We start from the raw sequence: 18,705 nt of genomic DNA, 5'->3' as shown, positions 1-18,705 counted from the left end.
ATTTTTACGACCTTCAAGCTATTCACAACCTAATTTAAGTCATAAATAAATGCGCTTACATCATCAACTTCCGGTGACATTCTCACTGATGTCGTCTTCTATTACGTACCATAAGTACGTACTGTACAAGCATATAAAAAAAAAAGTTTAAGGGAACATTATAATAAAATAAAAAGCCATAAATACCACATGAAGAGCCATAAATTTCTCTCTTACCAATAAAGTAACATAAAAACCATTAAAAGATTCTATTACATTAATATTCTTATGTGTGCTTTATTCTGATATTCTCTATCTTTCTTTCTATTTTTTGTTTCACCACATCCAGAAGTCATCATCAACAACAGAAGCAACAGCAATAGCATGTACATTGGAGGAGTTTGCTATATTTTATTTGGGCATGGTCAAATCCCAGACGGATGAGTAAGTACATAAATGAATAAAAACACAATGTGCATGAAAATTTTGTGTCTCACTTTAAAATATAAAAAAAAATTACAATGTCATCGGACTAAGGCAGTGGTGGACAACCTGTGTGTCGTGGCACACCAGTTTGCATACCATAAACCGCATGCCGTGTGCGATTTTGATCTAAGCTTACCCCCAAGCTGTACCTTCACCCAACATGTTACCCACCCCTGGACTAAGGCTTTGACTCGTCCCCGTACACAGTTAAACAATGAATATATAGTAAAATAATGATATAAAAAAAAATCACGAAGGGAACGACACATATTGTCGATAAAATATATTAAATCGCTACTGCAGATGGTCTGCTTATTATTAGGGTTTCTGGAAGCGGTTTTCTGAAAACCGCATAACCGCACTTTTTGGCCCAAAATGCGGTTTTAAAAAAACCGCAGTTTTTGAAAGAAAAAACCGCGGTTTTAACATTTTGTATGGAAAAAATTCACAAAAAGTAAATTTTGAAGGTAATTTTTCAAAAATAAGTTTAAATTTTTTTTAAATTATTTTATCAAGCAATTTGGAACTAAATTTAATGAAATGGAGAAAAATACAAAGATTTAATACTTTTATGCATAAAACTACAAATTTAAATTTTTTCAAAAAATTTCATACATTTGTATGAAAATTGAAAACCGCAAAAAACCGCAAAACCGCGGTTTTTAAAATTTTGGAAAACCGCAAAACCGCGGTTTTGAAAAAACGCGGTTTTTCAGAAACCCTACTTATTATATAATTATATATTTTATACCAATTGATACCCCATAAACTGACGATCGGCCTCACTTTAATGTTATTTATTTAAATATTTTATTTTGGAATGAAACAAGTTGAAAAAGTCACCAAAAATGGTTTGCTGATGTCGATGATCGATGGGTTATAAAAAATAAAAGATGTTCAAGGGATGTTAACACTTTGGGGGTTTGGGAGGGTGAAGTATGAAATTTTTGGGTTTCTGGACCGAGATGTTTCGGAAGTTGTCTCATTTTGCCCTTCCAACTTATGTCTTTAATTCAATTCAAATAACACAAATCGGTTAATCGAAAAAAATCAATCCGACTTAAGACTGAAGTGACTCTGACTAGGTGCAGGGTTTGTTTTAAATTCGGTACCATGCCAGAGTCACTTCGCCCTGATGACAGTCTTTGGATCAATTAAACGACTTGTGATATTCGAGCATTTTCGTTTTGGAGTCATCAAATATTTTAAGGAATAAAGGGAACATAAACCTGACAAAAAGTCAAATAAAACTAAAATTTTACAACCCAAAATTCAATATTTAGACATAACTGGACATAAGTATTTTTCAATATTACAAATTGTATTGACTTCACGTGAATAATTTAAGATATGTGAATTTTTTGATTAAAAATAATGAATATGGTTATTTTTTTGATGGTAATTCAAAGACAATTGTTGAATGCTAATCAATGTAATGTAGGCTAAGGTGGCATTTTGGAGGAGAAAGTTAAACAACTGGGTAAATAGATTTACTCAGAAGCTGAATTTGATCCCTGAGCTTGAGTTTGAATCCTAGAATTATTAGATTAGATTAAAAATTAGAATGTTTTGCGATGTTGTTGGCTATAGAACACTTTAGTAGAACTTACAAGCATCATGGACATAATGCTCCAATTAAAGGCGTCGCTAAGTTACCGCACTGAAGTCAAATTTCATGACGAATCATGCTGTTCTGGAAACTAAACTTAGCAACTGATAAATTATGCAAATTATCGACCTTGACCTTTGCTGACAATGATTCTCTTCTAAGGGTTCTCGAGAACGTGATGAAGACTTTCCAGTCTCAGTCTCGAGATTCGTAGAAGTGTTGACATTTAATGAATTCCTTTTAAGTCTGGATCCCAATCTCGATCTCAGTCTCGAAGTTTAGACTTTAAAGAATTCACTTGTAGTTACAGTCTCAGTGCCGATCTCGGAAATTCATCGAAACCGAGTCTTCAGGAAACGCTGTTCGATTCCTTCAAGAACCAAGGCTATATTCATAAGTCGACAGTCTAATTTACATGCATCAAATCACTTTCCAAAATTAATTTAAATAACTTGTTAAAAAAAAATTCAACCTTCATGCAAGTCATTCAAAGCCATATGCATTGTTATACCTAATCTTCCTTCCACGACCCATCCCATATCCGCAAAAAAACATTCATTCCTCTTAATTCATTCCTGTTCCAACCAAATGAGATCATGATAAATTCTGAAAAGAATTAAAATTAATTGTATACAAATATCCACAAACAAAACGTGTCATAGCCATGTCCAGACGATTTTATAAAAAAAAAAATTAAATTTCAAAGCCAACGATATCTATATCTTATCTTGAACCCGAAATGTCTAGGCTAATTCATCCATCTGCCAAAAACAGTCAACCATGTATAAAATTTATTCATTTCACAAAAAATTAAAATAAAATCGCGCTAAAAAAAATGAGAAGCAATAAGAAGCATCAAGCGTATACTTAGAATATTATTGTCTCAGACAGGTAAAGCAGGTATAGCGGTTAAACGTCGTCATATATCAAAATGTCTCGATTTGCTTACTTTAAGTGCCTAATAATCCCAAAAACAAGTTGAACATTTCGCATTGATTGTAAATGAATTATACAAAAAAAAAATAATCCGTAATCGCTCGTGCGCGCGGGTGTTACAGGAAGCATCGTCTGGTTACTATTGGCAATGGTCAGATTTGTAATATCGATAGACATATTGCTACGATAGAATTTAATTTGTGAGCATTATTCATTTTAAGGTAAAGTGAGATTTCAATTCAAAATGGATAGTCTACGGAGTATTGTAAAGTTATGGCTGTTTAAACAGCAGCGGAGAGAGAGAATAAAAAAAAATTTTAAATTAATTATTTTTATGACAATCTTTTATTGTCGTTGACGTTCGTATTACATTTACGTTTAAGAGAAATATGAAAAAAGGCCTTAAATATAAAGTCACATGGAATGTTAGTGTAGCGTAAACTGTAAACAATGTTATAATAATAAACTCTCGAATTGTGATGCAATTCAATTTAATATGCGCTTACGAATTCCACAAGACGAATCGACAATCAACGGATTGCAGCAAAAATAAAAAACTGGACGACAGTGTCGCGCGTTAAGAGTGCAATAATTGCAATTAATATGACCTTGTAACAAATAAACAAGAGCTCTCTGCTGCATTTATTTCTTTTTTTTTCGTGCGCCATGCACTGCAGAGGAACTGAATATGAATAAGACGAAGAAGAAGGCATGAAGAAAAAAGTGATTGTAGTCGTGTATGCATGTAAAAATAGACGGATGATTATCGAGAGCCACCTCCTAAATTAACTTCATAATGAAGTTTCACAAGAATTTTTTATAAAATTAATGAATGAATTGATCGGTTCCTTGCGGATATTTTATTGCTTTTTTTTGAAGCAGCTGCGATTGATTTATGTTGGGACAGTTTTGTAATAATTATGGTAATATGATATTTAGTCGTGGGATTTTTTTGGTGAGTTGGTGCATGGCAACTGATTTTAGGATGTGTTGATGGTAGCTTAGGAGGGTACTACTCTAGACTATACTCTTGAATGTAGAGCTAAGCTACTCTTTTAGTCAGAACTCGACGTCGACTCAACTTCACACAAAGTCTGAGTAGAATTCAAGCTCTGACTAAAAAAGGAGCCTTTCTTAGCCTATCTTAGCTTATCCTAGCCTATCCTAGCCTATCCTTGCCTATCCTAGCCTATTCTAACCTATCCCAGCCTATCCTAGCCTATCATAGCCTATCCTAGCCTATCCTAGCCTATCCTAACTTATCCTAGCCTATCCTAGCTTATCTTAGCCTATCCTAGCCTATCCTAGTCATGCATCAGAGTACAGTACACTCACTAATGATCTCTGTGAAACTGGTATCAGATGTCCTTGCATTGGACGTTGCAACTTTTTACATCGATTGCCAACTTTTTACATGACGAAAAAATTTCGAATTTTTCCATTTGTTCTACATCCTATATTAATACATTAATTATTTCTCGCAAATTGAAGGCATTTAAATGCAATATTAACACTTTTTATAGCACTACTTGGTAGAAACAATTGGGAAGCTAATGCCTTTAGTTTTACCAGTTAAGTCTTATCAATTAGAAATAATCAAAATTTTGATTCATTGAGTATTAAAATCAAGCTTAAAACCTTATGCGCCGTTTTCAGAGTTGTTGGCGAATTATTTGCTACTCAGTTATTCCATAATCAAAATTTTGAGTTCTTACAAACAAATCCTTTGAATTAATCACGTTCCTTATAGCATTAGACCTCGATTAAATCCATTTGCTGCGAATTAGGTTAATTGAAACTTAAAATTATGAAACTTCTCGTCAATTCTTCTCTAACTCCGTTCCTTAATGCCATTCAACACACCAACAATACCACCAAATCAGACAAACATCCACCAACAGCATTTCTCATTACAGATACAATCATAATTGACAATTTTGTGTAGCTTATTAAATTTCAGCAATGCGAAGGTCTAATTTTAGACATTTCACATTCAAACAATACACAACATTCATAAACATCCCGTTGCAACTACATCATAATTCGTCAAATAAGTCATTAATTAGACTGGCACAGAAATTAATTGCATATTTTGCCAAAAATTTTTAATTTTATGAAAATAAATTTTGTTGATTTCGATTTCAAAAATTGAAAAAAAAGGAACTGAAATGTAGAGTTTTGGGCATAAACCTATTGCATAATTAAGTTCATACTTGATATCTCATAAATTGAGATAATTACAAAAGCTTCACATTTAAAATTATTATTATTATAGTTGTTGTTGTTACTGCTATATGCTACATCACCCCTCTCGCTCAATTGGGAAACATGATTCTATAAATACTGGATAATTGATAAAATTTTCAGCCATTCTCGTTCAACATTTATTTCAATTATGATGGCCTAAGGATATTAGTTCATTCAAATGTTTGGATGTTAATTGAATTATTATTTAATGAAAATTCAATTTAAATAGTGGTTTTTTAATTATACCATTCACTCGTAAATAATTATTTTTCCTGTTACAATCCCCGTCGAACCTTTTTGAGCGAAATTAATGTGTAAATGAAATTTATTGAGGTTATGTTTATGTCTACATGACTGGGTGTGCTTTGATTTTTATTTTTGTAGACTTGGAGGATAATTTGATTTATTTTGAATTTGAAGTGGCATTAACGCGTCTAAATTATGATGAAAATTTGAAAAGGTGCATTAATTTTGAGTTTTGAGAAGTCAGATGCTGTGGAATGTTTGTGGACCTAAGCTATAATTTTGAGATATTTCAAAGTATCATTTACTCATCAATGTAGTTGAATTCGTCATTATAACCGGCATGGTCAAAGATTTTGAAATTTTGGAATTACTCATCAATGTTGGTCGGGAGTCAAATTCCGCTCATTAGATTTTTGGAAGTACTAAAAAATTATCCCGTTGGTCGGGATAAATATTTGTGAATTTTTGGAAGTACTAAAAAATTATCCTGTTGGTCGGTATAAATATTATTGTATTTTTGGAAGTACTAAAAAATTATACCGCTGGTCGGGATGAATATTTTTGATTTTTGGAAGTACTAAAAAATTACCCCGTTGGTCGGGATAAATATTTTTGAATTTTTGGAAGTACTAAAAAATTACCCCGTTGGTCGGGATCAAGGGGTGAGAGCTCTACTCTACTCATTGCAATTCATTGCACTTGACCGTGATTTCACTGCACTTTATTGCAAATTCAGCACTTTTCTCTACTTTAGCGAAATTTATTGCACTTTATTGCACTTTGTTGCACTTTATTGCACTTTGTTGCACTTTATTGCACTTTGTTGCACTTTATTGCATTTGTTGCACTTTATTGCACTTTGTTGCACTTTATTGCACTTTGTTACACCCACTTTGTTGCATTTATTGCCCTTTGTTGCACTTTTCTCTACTTTGTTGCACTTTATTGCACATTTCTCTACTTTTCTCTACTTTGTTGTACTTTTCTCTACTTTGTTGTACTTTATTCTACTTTGTTGCATTTTATTCCTTTGTTGCATTTTATTGCACTTCGTCCCTGGCAGAGAAACCAAGCGGTAATTGTATTTTCTAAGATTTTTTCTTTTTAATATTGGGAAACCAAGGTGGGAAATAGCGTTTTCCGGTAGTTTTTCTTTCTGGAGAACGGAAAGCTATACGAAAATAGTCATTTCCGAGGGTTCTCACCCCATATAGAAAAATTGAGGTATAATTTGACTTTTCCAAATGTTTGTCACCCTAATTAGAATTTTGGCTTTTTCGAGGATTTTTCAACATGATATAGGAGAAATTTGGTTTTTTTAAAGGTTTTTTACTTAATATTGCAAAATTTAGGTCATACAGGTTTTCTGAGATTTTTTTACCCAAAAATAAGAAATATGAGGAACTTTTTGCTTAAAGCATGTACAGTGCAAAATTATCAAAGTGTAGTAAAAAACAACAAAATGCAGTTAAATGCAATAAAGTAAAGTAAAGTGCACAATAAAGTACAGCAAAGTGCAGTGAATAAAGTGCAGTAAAGTGCAACAAAGTACAGTAAAGTGCAGTAAAGTGCAACAAAGTGCAGTAAAGTGCTACAAAGTACAGCAAAGTGCAATAAAGTGCAGCAAAGTACAGCAAAGTACAGCAAAGTGCAGTAAAGTGCAGTAAAGTGCAATAAAGTGCAGCAAAGTGCAGTAAAGTGCAGTAAAGTGCGGCAAAGTGCAGTAAAGTGCAATCAAGTGCAGTAAAGTGCAATAAAGTACAGGAAGTGCAATCAAGTGCAGTTTAAGTTCTGTAAAGTGCTCTAAGTGCAGATGTTTCAAAATAATGTAAAATTTTTCTGAAGTTTTTTTATTTTTGTGACATAATATAGTGTAAAAAAATGTTTTATAGCATTTCAAAATTTTAAAAATAAGTTTAAAATTGGTTGCACTTTAGTCTGAAACATCTGCACTTGCTGCACTTCAATGCATTTAGTTGCACTTGATGCACTTTTTGCATTTTACTGCAATTGCACTTAGTGCACTTTACTGCACTTTACTGCACTTTACTGCACTTTGTTGCACTTGATTGCACTTTGTTGCACTTTATTGCACTTTGTTGCACTTTATTGCACTTTGTTGCACTTTATTGCACTTTTCTCTACTTTGTTGCACTTTACTGCACTTTGTTGCACTTTATTGCACTTTGTTGCACTTTATTGCACTTTTCTCTACTTTGTTGCACTTTATTGCACTTTGCTGCACTTTGTTGCACTTTGCTGCAAATTTTTGCACTTTTTGAGGAGCTCTCACCCCTTGGTCGGGATAAATATTTTTGAATTTTTGGAAGTACTAAAACTATACAGCGCCATAGGCCTCATCATCTCGATCCATTTCCTAACTCATGTTTGTGCTTCTCATTTAATTTTTTGGAACTTGCTTATTACGAATCAGCTCGTTTGTTTTACGCATTTCAGCGCGTAATATTTCAACTACAGTCAATGAATATGTGCGAAATGTTAGTGCAGTAGTTACAGTTCATACTAATTAGAGTCAATTATTCACTGGGTCTTTTATTATGTATTTTTTTTAACTTAATTAATAGGCTGTTTTTGGGCTGTTGAGTAACTAATTATGAACTTACATTATTGAAAAGCCATTCCTTTAATTTTTGTTATTTTCATGCTCCATCTCTCGGTATAAGTTACATGTGGAATTTAAGTTATTTTAGTCTCAGTCGAGTGATAAAGTAGGTCTTTATGGCACGGACATGTGCCTCATGGTTTCAAAACTAAAACTTATTTCTCTTTGTACCTTTTTGTCATGCTACACGTTACATACATGAGCAAAAAATATATAAAAAATCTCCAACTTCCTGGCATTGGAATCGAAAACAAAAGACAGCAGCACTTAGAGTATTTTTTTTTAACGAGTCGCTTATGACTGGCCTTTTGAAGGTCTACACGGTACTCGTGCATGTAGAATGATTTTTTTGTGCTTTATTTTTTATTATCGATATTTATCGATCGATTATTATTTTAACTATACGCTTAATCCTCAACTTCCTGCAATTAATGGATGACTCTGTCGTGTTACTTCCTCAATATTCATCTCCTATTTATGTCCGTGTATGTAATAATCTTTTTTTTAGGGCAAATAATGAATGAAATTTTTTTTTTTGAATATTCATTAACATGTCGCGACAATGAAAATTGTTTCTCACTTGCGGCTATTATGACTCAATTTTTTTTTGTCTTTCAATAAGTTGTGAAACTGTTAAAAGTAAGTGGCGGAATTTGTTTCACAAATGTGGAATTTGGCGCAGTTTTTGTGTTGTTATCTGTAATGGTTTAATGGGATTGAATTGGTTGAAATTTGACGGTGCAAATTGAAGGAATTATTGACAGTTTATTAAAATTTGGTGAATTGTGGGTGCAATTTGGTACAATATGGTGAATGTTAAGTCAATCTAAGTATCTTAACTAAAGGGATAGCTTTTAAGTACTGTAGTAATTCTGCATACACTTTGCCTGTTCTATACAATGATAAGATCCACGTGATACAAATTTTTAAATTTTCTTCATAATTGCCTTTATTAAAACCAATTGCCCGTCGCCATCACATAAAAATAAGCAATAATAAACGCAAAAATCCATCACCTTAAAGTTGATTGGCCGGTGTGTTGTCGTCAAGCCATCTTAAAAGAGACGAAGATGAAACTGTTGTATTTGGGTCTTTTGGGTGACCAGAGCTTTTTATTTGGAAGAAAAACGGTGTAAAAATGCCCGAAAATCTGGCCTTATGTTAGCGTGACACTGGTTTCAGGCCAGATACGAAGAAATTCGTTGTCAATTCAGAGTCACGTTTATAAAAGGTCTAAGTGTAATAAATCTAAGTGAGTGAGTAAACCGGCATCGGTAAACAATGAAAGCCTACCAAATACTATTTTGCGATGGATAATAATTGAGTAACTCATGCCACAAAGCTCAAGCCTAGTCCTAAATATTACAGTTGCATTCAAACCACTCATTTAATGCTGATGTTTGAAGCTCAACTGACACCCCCTAGGGAGCTTAGGGATCGTTCACTTACTACGTAATGCTTATTAAGGGGGTATGTGGTGTTGAGAAAATTCCAAATTTTGTTTCAAAAAGACACATAGCTTAACTAGGTAGCAAATATAACTGTACTCAATATCAACTTTTTTCAAGAGAGCTTTGACCATCCATGGCCTTTACCCATGGTCAACAGTGGTTGGATACAAGTACAATGAGAGTCAGCTTGTTGTCAAGCCAGACTTTAACATTGCTGTCCCATCTGAACTTTCAAAAAGCATTTTTTACCATCCATATCAGTATAATCTTGTAGAACTCATTTGGAGATGCATAAAATGTTCTAAAAAAATCCAATAATTTATTCATGAAATTGAGTTACAGAAAGCAAAAAAAAATCATTTAAGTACTTAATATTATGAAATCGCATATTCTCTTTTTTTTTTTTTGCATATGTACATAACATAACGTGCAGTCATAAAAAATTGTATTGCTTATAAAATTATTAAATATCCATAAAATGACTCGATGGTGTGTGAGTGTGGATTTTTTATTCAAATATCCAGAGAGAATAGCTTTATCGAATTAAATGAATGAAAATATTTTCTTTTTAAAAAAAAATGTTGATTTTATACGGGAAAAAAAGTCGGAATTACTTCATCTAATAGCACGAGTACAAGCTAGATAATAGTCGTAAGGTTACATTACACATATTAGCTAAAGCTTTTTCATGCAACAACAAGCCAATATTTATTGAAAATTGTTTGTATAAAATGAGTGCAAACATGCAATGGCAAAAAAAAATCTTTATTTTTTGTGTCTATTTTATCTGCATATATACCATTTATTCATAGGCTAATTTAATGGTCGATTTAATCTTTCTGCCTGTGCAGTCCAAAAATTAATAATACAATATTGAATGGCATATTTGAATGTCTGCGAGACTGCCTCGCATATGGCTGGTGTAGCGTTTCAGCAGTAACAAAAAAAAAATGCTAAAAATACGTGAAACAAAAATGTATCGCAAAAATGTTAAATTGGCGCAATAAAGTTGCAAATAATAATAAAGTTTACGGCCATTTTTTTTTAGTTCCTACCTTACCTTAATGTGACTTTCTATTTATATCTCATTAGCACATTGACGTATGGAGAAAAAAAGTTGTTGTTGTTGTCATCGTGTAGCTGTAAAAAAAGGCAGCTGTGGGACATCGTAAATGATGTCAGTAAAGTATTGAAATGTTTGGTATCTAGGCCAGTCGTGGGCAACCTGTATGCCGCCAAAACTATTTAAGAAATGTCATGAGCCGTTTGCCGTGTTCAGTTTCGATCGAGACTAACCAGCAAGATGTGCCATGAAAAATGAAAGGTTGTCCACCACTGACCTAGATCACTTCATTTCTGACTAATTTGATCCTAAATTGATAGAAAAAATGTAATCTGCACTTCTTTGGGTAGTACACGTCATTTCAGTGCAATTGACAGTTTAATTTAGTTTATCCAAACTCTGTGCAATGGAACACTAGTGTCGGGATTCGGTCGTGGCTTAATAAAGTGTAGTGACACATTAAGTGTTCTCATACTTACTTCACCAGCCGTTCAGATCAAATGTGATTCATGGCCTCCGTCATATGTCACTTAGAACTGGCGCTATTGTTGGCTTCCTCCCGCTTGCTAATTTCCAATATCAGCTGTCTCTGTCAATATCTTAATGGTAGCTGGTTTAATTGAAAATAGACCTGAATTAACTGGTAGCCGCTTAGAAGCTATTGTCTAGTTGTAGCAACTTAATTTCAATTACTCTATCGATTGGGCCTCAGAGTCATCGTAACGTCTTTTTGATATCATTTTATGCTCCATTGTCCTTTCCAAGACTCTCATAAACTCAAGTGAAACCAGCTGCGATTAGACGACCGTATTTTTAGAACTTGCCGTGAAATATCAAGTTTTAACATTAGATAGACAAATCGCAGTCTGTTCCACTTAAACTCCTTTAATCAAGACATCACATATGCACAATCCCTCTAAAAAAAGTATCATTGAAAGTGCATTTTGAGGGACGTTTACAAGTTCCTTGTGAGGAAATCACGCAAAATTGAATGGTTTTGAAAGAATATTTTATTATTATTATGTTTTTGTTTTTCTGCATTGCAATTTAATGCATGAACATTAAGTTTCAAAACTTTTCTGGCAACTTAAAATAATGACTTAATATATGGAAAGCATGGCAACCTTCTAATTTGCATTGCAATTTTTTTTTTGCAAGCAACAAATTGTCTTGCTTTAATTTTCAATTAAGTTAGATCAGACCAAGATCAATTGTTGAGGTAGGACAAATGTATGTTAAACATTCAATTTATCTTGTACAATTTTGGATACATAGTCTTACGTTATACACGCAGACCGTACACAAGTTGTACAAATATTCCACGAAATTACATTTTTTTTTTGTGTCCATCGGATATTCTTTTTATTTGGGTCTCTTTAATTTTTACAAAATGCCTAATATTCCATTATTGTATGCTGCCTTATCCATGTTCCTTTTTGTACATATGTCTAATATTTTATAAAAATTTAATGAACTTTTTGGTTATTGTTGTTTTACTAAGAAGTCTTTTATTTCCTATCATGCAATGTTATCTATAAATTATACAATTTTATTAGAATTATCTACATTTTTGGGTATATTCAGGGTTGGTATTCAGGGCTGGAATGTATAGAGGGATTTTGATTAATGTATCGAAGGATTTGAGGCATGTAACTTCATTGTTGAGCTTTAAAGAACTTTTGATTCGAGTTTAAGAGCATAGGGTGTAGTTATGATGACAGGCTTAAATAGGATTCGAACTCTTCAAATGATGACAAAGTAAATATTAAGTCGTTCACCTTACTCACTAATCTAGAAGTCACACGACGTAGAAATGGCCAAAGTCTGCTCTAAATAGACTTGACTCGGACTTGCGGTCGAATCTGACCTTGAATCAGTGTCATACTGGATATTTACCCATTTCTGCGCCATGTGCCTTCCTAGTAAATCAATAAGTCACTAATTCAACTGTATTGTCAGAATCCAACTCGAAGTAAGAGTCAAATCGTCCTGGACTTTTTTGACTTTGCATGCCATGTGTCGGGGTTGCAAATCCTTACTATGCACAATTCAATGTCGAAATGAAGCTAACAACTTATTGTATGATTTAGTCCATAGTTCTTTAACATTGGCTCCCAACAGCCTTCATCGATAGTACATGACACCGCAAAAAACCAAAAAATGTGGATTAGCGATTCTGTTATGCCGACTTAAACTGAATCCGGTTTTTCACCTACCTAACGCTGATCTGGATCAAGATTTTGTCACTTATGGTTTCAACGCTCCTTAATTTATCAAAGCTTATCAAAAATTACTCCCCAAAAATGAATATTTCATCAATAATCTACAGCATAAATCTACAGCATAAAATAATAAATTTATAATAATCACAGTTTATAACCAAAACGTACTCGCCTTACTGATAATCTAAACATTTATGATAGTTCCTATCAGCACTAAAGTCTACTGGTAGCTGAAACAACAAAGTTGTTTGTCATTGATCATATCGACAACTTTCACTGTCAATGACTAGCAATTTTTCATATACATTGATTAATAATTGTAATGATTGACGATAGTGCTACTGGATATTACTCAACTATGTTGTAAATCACAGCAGGAATATCCTTATTTGCAAAAATTTTGCAGCATCATTTTCTAATGCCTTAAACTTCATAGGAAACAAACCTTTTTATTCCTTGTATAACAATACATGCGTCAAATAATAAATGTCAAATTGTCATACACAAAAAATAAGAAGTATTTATAGCTTTAAGTGACTAAGTCACCAGCCCATAAACTTAGATAGATAATATGAACAGGCGTTTCAAGTTATTATTCATTTACACTTTCTTTTTGTTTGTTGAGTTTCTGTTATTAATTTTCAAATGAGCACAAATTATGAAATTGAATTCGATTGCGCTATATTTTTTTGTGTTTTACTTCTTATTCTTTAATTTTTATTTTACTCAATTGCTACATAATGACGCGAACAACAGCAAAATTGTTATTGCGACGTAATGCAACCATGGAGACTTCCCTCAGCTGGCCGGTCTGTCTGGGCGAATTTTTTTTTTTATTTTATTTTGCCTCTCTTTTATGTCGTTTTTTTTAAACTTCGTATGAATATTTTTAATACAACACGTATCGCTAATAGTCATTTATTCTTTGGGTAGCACCACGATTCAAATTTACAGACAGACAGAGTTGTCTTGGAGTGGTTTTTTGGTTGGAATGTTTATTGTATGGTACTTACTTACTTACTTACTTCCTTGGCTGGAGTACAAGTAGACACATTGCTGCGTAGAGAGAATGTCCTAAGCCGACTCTATATTCATTGTATGGTCTAGTTTTAATATTTCATTGATTTCTAGTTCTGAGATTGATATTTGTTGATTTCAAATATTCCAGAAAGCGCACGCCTTGAAAATTGAATAATCCAGTCCTAGGCTGATTTAACGATGACTTGACTCTGACCTGAGATGGAATTTCATCGAACCTGGACTGAAGTCATTTTTTGGACTATCTACTGAATTTTGTGTGTTTTTAGGTCATGTGCATTTACTGATTATGGGATTTGCACCCCATAAATGTATGAGGTTTTTATCTTGCTAACTATATGCTTAGAAGTCTAGTTGCAAGCATCTTACGTCTCTGAACTCAGTGTCATCATTTGAAGTGCTATATAAACACCTCCTTAATTATGCAATGATTACTCATGCAGGATAATTGATGCTCTGATCTGCATCTCAATCATCGATTTATTCCTAAGAGGCACTTTGCTATGCTCAAGTTTATATTAATATATGCTCTAAAGCTGAAAGCTGGACTATAGGCAGATTTACAGCAAAAATTCGTTTCCTCCTTACATACCGAAAGGAGGGGAAGTGATTCTTAGTTTTCTACAAATGGAGAGGTCGGATATGTCCATTTCTTGCGTTACATAACAAGCAAATGATCCCAAAAGACTGAACAATTTCCTCAAAAACCCCAAATCCCAACTCTGCCAAGACAGGCAAATATAAAATATTATAAGGAAAAAAAAAACTTATTTGATGAAAAAGAGACGAGTAATTTGAGACCTTGCAAGCGCGCGGGTAATTGGGCTTCTCTTCTTTCCTTCTTCTTGTGATATATTTCATCATCATGAAAATATTATTATGTGATGTACATTCCGCAAAACAGACGATTGGTTTTATGTCGAAGATTATTGTAATTTATAACAGCATTGCAATGAAAAAAAATGTTGGTGATTTTGACTAGATAGGTGGGCTGGAGGGGTATAGCTGATTATAGGATAGAACATCTATTTCTCAGATTACAACTCTTGTTACTTGATTTAAGGCTTATGAATAGCTTTGCGTTTGTAGAACTCATTAGACAATATATATCAAATAAGCACAGCTATATTTGTGTCCCAGACACTAACCTTTAAAGCCTTAAAAACTTGATTTAAATATCTCATCACCATGCACGCCATTAAACTAATTCCTTTGACATTTTAACAGACCAAAATTCAACAATCACGAATGCTCATTAATCATTAAAAATTAAATAATGAAAGTGAGACTTTCTAACTTGTTTCGTGCCGTGATGTAAAAAATTGGATGCCCTTGAATTACAGAAGAACAATAATTTGCCATAAACTTCTTTTTTTAAAGCCCAATGATCATTTTATGTACTTTTTTTTTCATCATTTCTCATCCATTATATCTCTTTTTTTTTAACAGATTCATCAAGAGCAATACATCAGCATGCAATACACCACATAAAATTCATCATAATACAATAGAGACTGATGTTACCGAGCCATTGTTACATGACAATAAGAAAAACGTTATTGCAGTAAATGTGGGTGGCAGTACGAGCATTAACGATGGCAACAATGGCAATAAAAGTGGGAAAGGTGAAATGCGATTCACAAAACGTCAAATATCACGCGAGCTATTCAATCAGGACGGCAATCAGTGTAGCGACAAGAATGATAACGATAATAATCGTACGAGTAATTTTCACAATGAAAGTAAAGGACGTGGAGGTGGTGGTGGTGGTAATAGGCAATTTAGAAAAACCTTTTTTGATTCGTCATCAGCGTCATTTAGTGAAATTCAAAGTCCACAAATTGCTCCTGAATATCCAATTACACAATTTACGAGTACACCAGGTAACAATAGCGCAACATGTACGAATCAAACAATAAAGGTTAATAAATCTATGGATGGTGGTGAATATCCAACAAATACAAGTACACCAAATAGCTTTTTTAATACAAAAAGTTCACTATCGTTTGATCAAAGTTCAATGGTTAATCGTGGCTGTGGAAATTCCACTCGAAGAAGTGTCGATGCCAATAGCGGTTACAAGAACAAAAGCCGTAATACGAGCTCACCATTTTGCCTTGGCGATTTTCTAAATACATCAAATGCATCAAATACATCCGGACGTGGTAATAAGAAAAAGAATCAAAGTGGAACGACATCTGATTCCGCAATGACACCGAAATTTAACTCATCAGATTTTCCAACATTAAAACAAAATGTCAACAATAGCAATGAAGGAAAAATGCAACAGCAACAAGCAAAGAGTAGCAATGAGATTGGTAAACCAAAAAAACGCGTAATGCCAATCACTGTCAGTCGTAGAGTAAGCACAGATTCGCCAATTTTTGTCTCATCATCATTTCAAAGTGAAAACAATTTACTTGGTGTCACAACATTGGAGGCTGATGAGTCAATACCAACAATGCCTGAACGTGAAATGCTCCGTGAACATCGTGATACTATATCAAAGGATTTTGATGTTGAACATAAGCCAATTAGAAATTTGCATACATTGATTAGAGAAAATCTTCCAGCATCACCCATATCATTGTCATCATCACCAGTTGGACATAATCCATTTACAGGAAGTTTAGTATCGACACCTCATAAATCTATTCTGAAATATGATGAAGGAAAAGTTGAACGTAAAGATTTATTGATGGCAATGGCAAGGATTTATTCATTTCTCATCGATGCAAATCATGTGCCAAATATTTTAAGTGAATTCTCATATATTGTCAATTTACTCAATACCGAATATAATCCATACGAGCATCAAATGCAGAATTACACGCATATAAAATCATCCATTGATATTGCATCGAATATACTTAAAAATTTCCATAATTGTATATTCTTTATCATGTGTATATTGAACCATCAAAAACAAATACTTGCAATGCTCGATTGTACCACAATACGTGTCATTTGTGACTATGAGAGGATACAGACAATCACTCCATCCTTGTATGAATATTTACGTAATATTATGCAGAAAAAAATGCAAATCGATTCAGCTATTGCATCGCAAAGGGTTAAAAGCGATACAAATAATATTAATAAAGTTGTCTTTTATCAACAAGAGACTGATAATCGTGATAATTTTCCATCCGATCGTGAATTTGGTGCCTTCAAGAAACAACGTGATATGTTTTATACTATATTAAGGTAATTATTTTAGTTTTAATGGATGATGTGTTGGGTGTGAAGCTACGATGGATTGTGAATGATGTCATGAAATATTGATTTGGTTGAGTTCAAGGAAGTTCCTTGTGTTTTATGATCCATGTGAATGATTGTTACGGATTTGGATGTTATTTTATTCATTTATGGAAATGTATTTAAGTGCGGATGTAAGTGAACTTTTAGTTTGTTTGAGGTTATGGTATTGATTATGGACGGACTCATCTTACGTAAATGCTGAATGTGGTAGCGAGGATGTATACAGGGAGAAAAGGAGATTGGGTGGGGATTTAATGGTCATAGTTCCAAATGAGGTGGAATATTCCTCAAATTGCTAACCCAATATCATTGACCGAGTGGAACAGGCTACGGTTAGTCGACCATAAGTCTAGTTATATTCTCAACAAATGAACTCATGGCAATATTCATTAATATCAAGGCCAGTTTGTCAAAAGTCGGCTCGACTCCATAAAAAATTTAAGTTGACTTCGAGTTCTGGTCTAGAATCTATGATATTTTTAGTCAAACTCCATTTTGAAGTCCGAAGTCCACTAGAATCGGACTTTGTAGAATCCATTTAGAGTCTAGTAGAGCCCGACATCAACAGTTTCAAAGATCGAACACTTTGCATGGATTATTTGACTAAAGTTGGTCCAATTTCATTTAAATTGAGTAAACTTTCCACTAGTGCAATTATGATGAGCTGTTATGAGCCTTTAAATGACAAAATTCAAAATAACAAGCACTCAACTTTGCCACAGATCGGCCACAAATGCCAAAAATAGTCGCTTTTCGATCAAGTGTTTTAATTCTTACTCAATTTAACCTTAACAGAATTTCCCTACATCCAAATATCAAGTGCAGATCAAAATCAATCCAATTTCCCAATAGAACTAACTTTCAACGACAGAATCCATCCAAAAATAATTTACAACTTCATTTAATTCCCTTTCGGACCAAAAAAAAAATCTCAAAATTCATCACCCCATAAAAAATATTCACAATAAAATTGCAACTGTCAGAAAAAAAGTACACAAAAATATTATTTTCCGCTTGAGCAAACGACCTCGGGATTACAAATTTATAGCATCGCTTATGAACAAAAAAAATATAAATCTTGTTATGACACTCGTTGACTCGCTGAACAATTTTTTTTTATTTGCAAACATTTACTTAGTCTGCAATTAAAAAAGAGAGTCTGAAAGTAGGTGAGAGAATTTCGTGGAAAAAAAATTTTTATTGCATTGAGTTTGGCATGGCTGAGTTAAAAAAGTGCTTACGTATCATTAATTAAAATCTCGTTATCCTCTAAACTTCAGACTTAAAAATAGCACAGAAAACCTAAAAAAAATTTCTCATTTATCAAAAACACGAGTTTTATATAAAGCACTGCTGAAAAACCTTTGAAAAATTCATTTTTCATTAACTGCATGCTAATGCTTATTGGATGTAAATGGGTAGAGTAATTTGAATAAGGAGCTTTTTTTTTCATTCTGTTGTAAACACAAAACTGCACTTGAACTTCAAAGTGAAATGCTGAAAATAGTTCAAGCTTAATTTCCCTTTAGATCTCTGTAAATTGC

The 18,705-nt window shown here is 33.2% G+C and overlaps 1 protein-coding gene across 1 annotated transcript in view; it reads left to right on the top strand.

Moving 5' to 3' along the window:
- Nucleotides 1-328: 328 nt before the first annotated feature.
- The window catches only part of dlt (codanin-1 like protein dlt), a 36,561-nt gene continuing 18,184 nt past the window's right edge, over nucleotides 329-18,705 (top strand). Inside the window, exons 1-2 of the mRNA XM_070647014.1 lie at nucleotides 329-423; nucleotides 15,350-17,107. Of these exons, the coding sequence (XP_070503115.1) occupies nucleotides 401-423; nucleotides 15,350-17,107 (1,781 nt within the window). The 5' untranslated portion in view covers nucleotides 329-400. The remainder of the gene's footprint in view (nucleotides 424-15,349; nucleotides 17,108-18,705) is intronic.

The sequence above is a fragment of the Chironomus tepperi genome, unplaced genomic scaffold (assembly GCF_022539635.2).
Source record: "Chironomus tepperi strain 1889 unplaced genomic scaffold, CSIRO-AGI_Ctep_v1 contig_369, whole genome shotgun sequence".
NCBI classification, from domain to species: Eukaryota; Metazoa; Arthropoda; class Insecta; order Diptera; family Chironomidae; genus Chironomus; species Chironomus tepperi.
The sequence above is the reverse complement of the archived record's forward strand: the minus strand, read 5'-3'. Positions and strand labels throughout refer to the sequence as shown.